Source organism: Brachyistius frenatus, unplaced genomic scaffold, assembly GCF_029030835.1.
Source record: "Brachyistius frenatus isolate BFR_SWC_R1_liver_20210118 unplaced genomic scaffold, ASM2903083v1 Contig_294, whole genome shotgun sequence".
NCBI lineage: Eukaryota > Metazoa > Chordata > Actinopteri > Embiotocidae > Brachyistius > Brachyistius frenatus.
Window position 1 is genome coordinate 112,501 of NW_027210893.1, and position 11,067 is coordinate 123,567.

The following is an 11,067-nucleotide window of genomic DNA, read 5'->3' on the forward strand; positions in this document are numbered from 1 at the left end:
GCGGGTCGAGCTGGACCCCCTGGCGGGCCGGATCCGGCCCGCGGGCCATATGTTTGACACCCCTGAACTAGGTTATATTTGTTCAGACACATTCAGACTGACACAGCAGCACCTCCGTTATTTAAGTCAGCTCGAGCTCTTCACAGTGACACGTTGAGAAAACACTTCAAAGACGGTAAGAATAGAAACGGGGCTCAGTTCAGACCTGAGTCAGCAGAGCTCAGAACTTCTGCTGACTCAGGTCTGTTCATTTGGACTGAGGAGGTCCTTAATGACGGTTACAGCTCCATGATGCCGTTAGCACCAGCTGTGGTTTCGATCAGGAACACCTCAGAGTACCTGGAGGAGTCGGGCACTGACCGCTGGAAAACCTGCATGATGCTGATCTGAGACTGAAGCGTGGCCTGACCCGGTCCAGACCGACCCGAGACGACAGGTTCTGGATCCCAGCAGCCTCTAACAGAGAGAGCTCTGGCAGCTCAGTAATTAACCTTAGATAAGCTCTTAAAAGCATTCACTAATAGTTAATTAACAGTTACCTAATGTGAAATAATCATTTATTAAGGTTGTTTATGTTAATTATGGTAAGTAATAATACCTTATTTAATAGTTATTAAAAGGTGATATTGCTATTAGTTAATACAATAATAACTAACAGTTAAAATAGAACCTAAATATTGTGTGTATTGTGTACAATCGCGTATTAAAGGTGTTCATGTTAACTAAGGTTTTAATATGAATATAATTTCATAGTTTATAAAGATTATTGGCATTAGTACAAACAGTAATAAACTTTAACTACCAGTTAGTTTATGCGACCTGAACAACCTTAATAAACGATTATTGAACCATTAGCTAAGTATTAATTAACTGTTACTTAAAGCAGATTAAAGTTCCCTTCCTGTGAAGTGGTAGCTCACACCTGCTCAGGTGTCCGGTTGGGCTGGAGATGGTTTGGACGAGGTGTCTCCAGCATGCGGTTGGAGTTCATAGACTAAGAAGTGACACCTTCAACATTAAACTCTTAAAAGAAGCTGAAGAAGCCCAGCTTCAGATGTTTCTGGTAAGAGAAGGAGCTTTTTGAAGAAGAGGAAGGAGAACAGCATCCTTACACGACTGGGAACACCTTCGGGAAGACGACGCTTGCTTCAGCCAGGTACTCGTACAGGATCCGCTGGTCGAAGTCGTCAGTGGTGTATTTGACCTGCGTGGCCTGGAGAGCAGAGCACAGGGACGTTACAGGATGTCCACAGGGACGTTACAGGATGTCCACAGGGACAGGGCACCGCAGCACGGTGGGGCTCCTCACCAGCACAGTGAGCAGCAGGGCCTGGATCTTTGGGTCGGTCAGAACCTCCTCGTCCAGCAGGACGTTGGACTCCGATACGGACACCTTACGGAGGTGAGAGTTTCCAATCCTTTGTGCCTCTGTGATGAGGAGAACGAAGCGTTACGGCAAAACATCTCAAATCAACTTCAGCTGCAGAGAATCCGTCAGCGGCGTCACTCACCGATCTCGTAGTCGTTCTCCGCAACACGTCTCATCTTAGGGGGCGTCGTCATCCCCGACTCCATCTCTGGTCTCTTTGGTGCTTTGGAGTCTGAGATGAGATGATCGAAGCTCTTCCTGGTGCCTGGAATCACACAAACACAGTTCATACACCGTACTCAGGTGAACGCCGTCAGGTGCTGAGCGAGCGTCGTACCCAGCAGCTTCTTGGTGTTTGCCTGGGACGGCTGGCCCATGTCCAGGCTCATGGACTTGCGTGTCCGCGGGCTGATCTGCCCCATGGTGGGGTAGTGATGGGCGGACAGGTAGCGCTCTGAGATCTGAGGGGACGTCCACGGCTGCGTCTCCTGCAGAGTCCTGAGAGGAAGAGGAACAAACTAGGTTAAAACCTCATTTTAAACACCTGTACAAGGAATGAAACCAAACTATGACACATTTTAATCTCTTCTCACTTTACTTAAAGTTTCATCAAACTCAGAACACTTTGATAAAGTTACAAAAATCTCAAAGCTGCGTATCTCTCCAGAACAGACAGGAAATATCTGAGAATATTTCTCAATATCTGAGAATATTTCCTGGAGGGACTGATTTATGTTTATGCAGGACAATAGGAGGCCACACCTGCTGACTTTTTGTCTGATTCAAACAGGTCAAAGATCAACAGGTCGACTCCCTCGCCCCGTTAATGGATGAGACACGTGGAGCAGCTCACCTGCAGGTGGGGTCGCTGATGTGACTGGAGAAGGTGTCCATGGGCACCGGGTCCATGGACAGGTCGGAAATCAGCAGGGACTTCCTGTGTTTGAGGCTGCAGCGACTTCTCACCTCCTCAGACACAGTGAGCAGCGCTGCACGGCAACGAGAGATGAAGAGGGTTACACCAACCAACGCCATCCAACGCCAACCAACACCAACACCATCCAACACCGACCAACGCCAACCAACACCACCCAACACCATCCAACACATCCAACACCAACCAACACCACCCAACACCATCCAACACCAACCAACACCAACCAACACCATCCAACACCATCCAACACCAACCAACATCATCCAACACCAACCAACACCACACCATCCAACACCATCCAACACCAACCAACACCATCCATGATGAACTTTGAATATGAGCAGGATGTCAGTAAATAAAAGGATGCCGTGTTGTGTCATTGTCTGCTGATGATGTCATAAGTCACGTACCTGCCAGGTAGGCCACACTCTGCGTGTTCACCTCAAACTTGTCACATTTCAGGTGCTTGCTGATGAGAGCCAGCAGCGTGTGCAGGATTCTCACCGTCCTGGCGACCGTGGTGGCTGATGGGTGTCTGTAGCCTGGAAGACAGGAGGGGGACACGTTCAGAGACACGGAGACGGCCGGAGCACTGAGGGTGGAGAACATCCACCCACACAGGGAGGGACATGACACCACGTGGTGCTGCTCATCACCACTCTGTCCCACTTCCTGTGTTCACCACAGACAGTCAGCAGCACTTCCTGTCTCCATACTGGGCTAAAAACCAGAGTGTGTTGAAGTGATGGTAACGGTTGTGTCTAGAAGTGACGTCCGTCTGGACAGAACCACAGACAGCTGTACCTTTGAGCAGGTGTCCCACCAGGGCAAAGTTGAAGTTGGTGCTGAAGTTGAGGCCGACGAAGTGATCCATCTGCTTACAGTGCCACTCCAGAGGACGCCTGATCTCCATGAACACCTCCTCTGGACTCTGAGGAGAGAACAACAGGACAACATTCAGCTGACGTCATCTTCACATCAGCCTGGTTCTGTCTGTCATGAGACTGACTGAGGGGGCGGAGCCTGCTGCTGAAACAGCATATGGTGTATGATGTGAATTATAAGAGCAATAATCACTGTTTAATTATCATCAGTGACTGTCTTCCATTAAAATGTTCAAGGACTTCTGGAGAAAAAAAAAACAGCTGCTTGTTATTTCAGGCATTAAACATTTTATTCTGTGTGTGTCTGATTAGAATGACAGCTGAGGACATCAGAGGACAGCAGAGGATTGAAGAGGACAGAAGAAGACAGCAGAGAACAGAAGAAGACATAAGAGGACAGACGAGGACAGAAGAAGACAGCAGAGGACAGATGAAGACAACAGAGGACACTGGAGGACAGAAGAAGACAGCAGAGGACAGAAGAGGACAGATGAAGACAGCGTAGGACAGAAGAAGACAGAAGAGGACAGCAGAGGACAGCTCCTGTGTTTCTTTACCTTGTCGTTGAAGACACGCATGGTGTCCAGCGTGTGGAGGTTCTGCTCCATCAGGGCGGTTCCAGCAGAGTACAGGTTGACTTCATCCAACTGCAGCACAGCGACAGCCACCCAGAACAGAGCTTTGTGCATCGGAGACTCCTGCAGACACACGCAGGGTTCAGCTCCTTCAGCTGGAGCTTCCAAGGACATGAATACAGAGACTCAGAGAGTCACGACTGAACTGAGGGACTTTGGAGCTGCAGAGTTACTCGGACTTTATAAGTTGCAGAACAAAGTAGAACCAGCGGTTTTCTGTGTAGTTCACATGTGTATCTGTCCAAACCCATATAGATATTGAAGTGTGACCTTGACCCCTGACCTCCAAAATCGAATCGGTGAAAGTGAACATTTGTGACAAATTTTAAGAAATTGCCTTAATGCATTCCTAGGCATGGGTTAATGAGAGATGAAAGAGACTTTGACCTTTGACTTTTCAACACCAAAATCTGATCAGGTCATTGGTGTTACTAAGTGAAGCTTTTTGCCAAATTTGGACAATTTCCGTCACGGTTTTCTTGATCTATATGATGTCCACAGGAACGGGATGGACAGATGAGGGGAGCGTGAGGTCACAGTGACTTTGAACTTTGACCTTTGACCGCCAAACTCTAATCAGTTCATCCTGGAGGTTAAAGGAATGATTGTGTCACATTTGAAGAAATCCCATCTAGGCGTTTCTGAGATATCAGGTTCATCTGAATGTGTCAATTTGGGGTCACTGTGACCTTGATCGTTGACCCCCATAATCGAATCAGTTAATCCTTGCTATCGAGTGAATGTTTTTGCCAAGTTTGACCCAATTCTCTGAAGGTGTTCTTGAGATATGATGGACAACCTGAAACCATGACGCGTCCGACACAATAAACACAAACACATCAGTCTGTCGAAGTCACTTTCATCTTCAAACCGGTCAGAAGACAACAGATCATTATTCAAATATTAAAACTGGATGAACCTGAGAAACTACAGCAGGAGCAGAGCGTCCTGCGACATGAACTACCAGGTGTGAAAGTGATGCGTGTCTGTGCTGCTGGACGTTACCTTGCTGAGGAGCGGCTGCAGCTTGGTCAGAGCGATCACCGTGGCTTCTATCAACACTTGGCTGTTGTAGTTGTCGGGGCCCTTCAGGCAGCTCTCCAGGCCCTGTGACACAAAGTCTGCTGTTAACCACAGCGCCTCCTTCACAGCAACAAACACGTCCACATCTCAAACTCAGATCATCTCAGCTCGTCATTAACCAGCTTTAAATCTATCAAGTGTTTCTGTGGAAAGTAAAACAGGTTATTAATAGCAGTTATCTACTGTCATCGTTTTACAGCTTCAATTTAAATCTACTTTATTTAATTAACATCAGTAGGAAACAAAATCAATCTCTATTCATTAAAATGCAGACTAGTTCTAATGCAGGATAATCAGTAACATATTTCAGTCCCTCCAGGAAACTCAAGGAAATTCAGCAGTATTTGCAGGAGCTTGTAATGTTTTTAAATTCCCACAAAAAACGTCATCATCAGAATCTGAGCTGAAAGTATTAAAACATAAAGTAAATCTTTTTAAACTAAACTCTCTTCATTAACAACAATAACTCCTCATTTCAACCAGAAAGTCTCTGCTCCTGTTTTCATCTCCAAATAAAACTGTTCGCCGGAGGAGAAACAGGAAGTGATGGGGTTTGTGGGAAATGTGTTCTTCACATTAAAATGATGTGATTAAATGTTTGTGATCAAAGGAAGTGATTCCATATTACTGGATGTTAAATGAGTTTTCTCCACACGTCCAGTTGTCAGAGACGTCTCTTTGTTTGTTTCATCCAGCAGGTCTATGTGTTGAATGAACATGAATTAAACAGCATCTAAAGCTCTTATTTTGAAAGGCTGATGTAGTCCTTGTTTCTATATTCCAGTCACAGACGCTCTGTTCTGGAAACATACGCAGCTTTTAGGACCTTTTAGGACCTTTTATCTCCACGGTTCTCTAAGTTCAATAAATACATTAAAAAGATTAGAACTAAAATATTTCTGTGATGTGCAGCAGGATTATTATCACAGGAAGTGATTACATATCATTGTTTATTTGGTACTGCTTAAAAAAACCACAACTTTAACCACAAAAACCTCACTTAAAACTCCACAAATTATATCAACATTTTTGAGACAATCCGCCGCAAAATCAAATATTTTTGATCACAACAATCACAAAAAAACTCAAACTCTGGAGGGACTGATATTAAACATACCTATCACACAGTGAGTCTGGTTTACTCCACGTTAGATTGCCTATGAATAAATTAGCTAGTGATTGAATGAAATGATGTAAAGAGTTTTCAGGTATCCCCTGAAGACAAACCAGCTGACATTCGTCAGTGAGGGTGAAGTCGCCAACCTTGAACGCAGCACACTCCTTGAGGCCTCCTGTAGGAGTTTAACTGACTAGACAGCCTTCACGTTTACAGGTGAGGGGTTAGTGTGTGAGTGGGCGGAGTCTCACCCGGTCAATGCTGAGCAGAGGGCTTGCCTTGCTGAGGATCCGGATGATCTGCTTGATCTGGCCGTGACTCACTCTCTTACTGATGCAGCCGAACACCACCAGCGCTCTGGGCTGCAGAGACGGGTTGTACTGGAACGCAAACCTGCAAGCCAAACATACAACCACATATATGTCCCACACTGCACCCCCATGTTGATAGCATGATGCATGTGAAACAAGGAAGGAGGCGGCTCCTACTTCTGAGCGAGCTCCGTCCACTGGTCCAACCACTTGCAGGTGGGGATGTCCCTCATACAGGCCTGGAGCAGAGACGGAGGACAGACGGAGAGGTGAGACACAACCAGCTGCAGACCAGCTGCTGAATTCACTCTCAAAATATCAAACTTTTTGTTAGTGCGATCTTCATTTCTATGGCAACACATGGGGTATGACCAAGCAGCAACCATCAGTGATGTCATCGTTGGTTTGTGAACGTTATGAATCCTCCAGTTCAGATTCTGTCCGTCACCATCTTGCTAGTTCGGAGCGGTTTGGAGCAGGAAGTGACCATATTTGGACGAGCTGGGGGAGGAGCCAGCGGTGGATCTGACCGATCTGATCGGAAACCTGACGATACTACGTCCCGCCCACCGATAGCTGTAACCTGACTGCACCACAGGCCTGTCAATCAAACAGACACGCCCCCAAAAACAGGTCTTCTTGAATCTTCTTTTCTAATGAATGAGGGATTATTTTCAGATGGACCTCCAGAAAACTAAGAAGAAGGAGTGACTTTAGCGAATGAAGTACAGAAAACTTCACATGAATAAATCAGCATTTAACAAATGGAATATTCTGTTAGAAATGCTTTTATCACCTAACTGATAGATTCTAGTTTTGTACACGTCTCCTTTCTCTTAATGAGATACACATAAAATAGACATTCAGTGAAAGCACATGCGTGGTAAAGCTGTGTGTGCTGACCTCCATGATCTCCAGTAAGGCCTCTGTGACGGTCTCCAGAGAGGACAGGGCGAAGGTCTCCCTCTCGTAGGAGCCCGGGGAGAAGGAACGGTCTCTGTAGCTGGAGCGGAAGGCAATGACGGCGGCTGACTTGACTTTGCTGATGCCGAACAGCAAGTAGAACTTGGGCAGGGAGAACTCGGTCAGGCTCAGCCTCAGGACCTGCTTCGTCTCCTCTGGAACCATAAACACAACAAAAAGCATGTGACTTCAGAGCTGCTCTCACTCCTTCAAAACAAAATGCTCATAGACAGTAAAAAAACAAGCAGCTGAAGCACTCACCACTGAAGTTGAGCTGCGAGCAGGTGCACAGGGAGTGGATGATGTTGATGACCAAGCCGTGGGTGGAGGCCCTGAGGGACAGCGGTCCGGTGGCCACCAGCAGGGTCACCACGTGGAACAGGTAGGGCAGGTGGGCCGCCACATCCAGCGAGTTGTTGAAGGACAGCATGAGCATGTAGCGCGCCAGGATGGCGATGTCGTCCCACATGAGGTGCTGCTCCAGAGTGGGCGTCGGCGACAGGCACGTCTTATCGATGATCTTACACATGCGACCGATGACCTGCCACACAGAAGGAGAGAGACACTGAAGAACCAGGAAGGAGCCAAAACATACAACAGGACTATCACAGTCACTCATCTCCACGGCAACGGAAGAGGACATACTGATCCACCGAACACATCCTACATCAGCTGATGTCCGACTGGTAGTGGACAGGTAGAGGACGGGTAGTGGACAGGTAGGGGACGGGCAGGGGACGGGTGGGGGACAGGTAGTAGAGAGGTAGAGGACAGGTAGTGGACAGCGAGAGGACAGGTAGAGGACAGGTAGTGGACAGGTAGTGGACGGGTAGTGGACAGGTAGGGGACGGGTAGAGGACAGGTAGTGGACAGGTAGAGGACAGATAGTGGACAGGTAGTGGACAGGTAGAGGACATGGAGATGATAGATGTGATCATACATGTAGAGATGATACACGATCAAACGTGATGATACATGTGGAGATGATATATATGGAGATGATACGTGATCAAACATGTGATCATACATGTATTGATACATGTGGAGATGATACATGTGATGATACATGTATTGATACATGTGGAGATGATACGCGATGATACATGTGGAGATGACAGATGTGATCATACATGTGATGTTACATGTGATGATACATGTATTGATACATGGAGATGATACGTGTGATGATACATGTGGGGATGATACATGTGGAGGTGATACATGTGGAGATGATACATGTGATCATACATGTGGAGATGATAGACGTGATGATACATGTGGAGATGATACATGTGATGATAAATGTGGAGTTGATACATGTGATGATACATGTGGTCATACATGTGATGATACATGTGATGATACATGTGGAGATGATACATCTGATCATACATGTGGAGATGATAGACGTGATGATACATGTGGAGATGATACATGTGATCATACATGTGGAGATGATACATGTGGAGATGATAGACGTGATGATACATGTGGAGATGATAGATGTGATGATACATGTGGAGATGATAGATGTAATGATACATGTGGAGATGATACATGTGATCATACATGTGATGATAAATGTGGAGTTGATACATGTGATGATACATGTGATGATACATGTGATGATACATGTGGAGATGATAGATGTGAAGATACATGTGGAGATGATAGATGTAATGATACATGTGGAGATGATACGTGTGATGACACGTGATCATACATGTGATGATAAATGTGGAGTTGATACATGTGATGATACATGTGGTCATACATGTGATGATACATGTGGAGATGATACATGTGATCATACATGTGGAGATGATAGACGTGATGATACATGTGGAGATGATACATGTGATCATACATGTGGAGATGATACATGTGGAGATGATAGACGTGATGATACATGTGGAGATGATAGATGTGATGATACATGTGGAGATGATAGATGTAATGATACATGTGGAGATGATACATGTGATCATACATGTGATGATAAATGTGGAGTTGATACATGTGATCATACATGTGATGATACATGTGGAGATGATAGATGTGAAGATACATGTGGAGATGATAGATGTAATGATACATGTGGAGATGATACGTGTGATGACACGTGATCATACATGTGATGATAAATGTGGAGTTGATACATGTGATGATACATGTGATCATACATGTGATGATACATGTGGAGATGATAGGTGTGATGATACATGTGGAGATGATAGGTGTGATGATACATGTGGAGATGATACATGTGATGATACATGTGATGATACACGTGGAGATGATACATGTGATCATACATGTGGAGATGATACATGTGGAGATGATAGACGTGATGATACATGTGGACATGATAGATGTGATGATACATGTGGAGATGATAGATGTAATGATACATGTGATGATACATGTGATCATACATGTGATGATACATGTGGAGATGATATATGTAGAGATGATACATGTGGAGATAATACATGTGATCATACATGTGATGATACATGTAGAGATGATAGATGTGATGATACATGTGGAGATGATACATGTGATGATACATGTGATCATACATGTGATGATAAATGTGGAGTTGATACATGTGATGATACATGTGATCATACATGTGATGATACATGTGGAGATGATACATGTAGAGATGATAAATGTGGAGTTGATACATGTGATGATACATGTGATCATACATGTGATGATACATGTGGAGATGATAGATGTGAAGATACATGTGGAGATGATAGATGTAATGATACATGTGGAGATGATACGTGTGATGACACGTGATCATACATGTGATGATAAATGTGGAGTTGATACATGTGATGATACATGTGATCATACATGTGATGATACATGTGGAGATGATAGGTGTGATGATACATGTGGAGATGATACATGTGATGATACATGTGATGATACACGTGGAGATGACACATGTGATCATACATGTGGAGATGATACATGTGGAGATGATAGACGTGATGATACATGTGGACATGATAGATGTGATGATACATGTGGAGATGATAGATGTAATGATACATGTGATGATACATGTGGAGATGATATATGTAGAGATGATACATGTGGAGATAATACATGTGATCATACATGTGATGATACATGTAGAGATGATAGATGTGATGATACATGTGGAGATGATACATGTGATGATACATGTGATCATACATGTGATGATAAATGTGGAGTTGATACATGTGATGATACATGTGATCATACATGTGATGATACATGTGGAGATGATACATGTAGAGATGATACATGTGGAGATAATACATGTGATCATACATGTGATGATACATGTGGAGATGATACATGTAATCATACATGTGATGATACATGTGGAGATGATAGATGTGATGATACATGTAGAGATGATACATGTGGAGATGATACATGTGATGATACATGTGATCATACATGATGATACATGTGATGGTACATGTGGAGATGATACATGTGATCATACATGTGATGATACATGTGGAGATGATACATGTGATCATACATGTGATGATACATGTGGAGATGATACGTGATCATATATGTGATGATACATGTAGAGATGATAGATGTGATGACATGTAGAGATGATACATGTGGAGATGTGAGAACACGGTGTGGTCGGAGGAGTCAGCGTGTGGGATGACACAGAGCTGACAGCAGCAGTGAAAGGCTCCTTTGTGTTCAGGACGCTGTCCTGCCATGACATCAGATCTC

At 44.6% G+C, this 11,067-nt stretch overlaps 1 protein-coding gene across 3 annotated transcripts in view; it reads right to left on the bottom strand.

The window, feature by feature from the left end:
* The window catches only part of nf1a (neurofibromin 1a), an 84,678-nt gene that overhangs the window by 6,253 nt on the left and 67,358 nt on the right, over window positions 1-11,067 (bottom strand). For all 3 annotated transcript variants that reach the window (XM_069722508.1, XM_069722509.1, XM_069722507.1), the window contains 13 exons: window positions 7,561-7,840; window positions 7,240-7,454; window positions 6,514-6,575; window positions 6,277-6,418; window positions 4,831-4,932; window positions 3,748-3,888; window positions 3,111-3,237; window positions 2,717-2,848; window positions 2,223-2,358; window positions 1,707-1,867; window positions 1,512-1,634; window positions 1,310-1,428; window positions 1,113-1,213 (listed from right to left, as the gene is read on the bottom strand). In XM_069722508.1, the coding sequence (XP_069578609.1) occupies window positions 1,113-1,213; window positions 1,310-1,428; window positions 1,512-1,634; window positions 1,707-1,867; window positions 2,223-2,358; window positions 2,717-2,848; window positions 3,111-3,237; window positions 3,748-3,888; window positions 4,831-4,932; window positions 6,277-6,418; window positions 6,514-6,575; window positions 7,240-7,454; window positions 7,561-7,840 (1,841 nt within the window). The remainder of the gene's footprint in view (window positions 1-1,112; window positions 1,214-1,309; window positions 1,429-1,511; window positions 1,635-1,706; window positions 1,868-2,222; window positions 2,359-2,716; window positions 2,849-3,110; window positions 3,238-3,747; window positions 3,889-4,830; window positions 4,933-6,276; window positions 6,419-6,513; window positions 6,576-7,239; window positions 7,455-7,560; window positions 7,841-11,067) is intronic.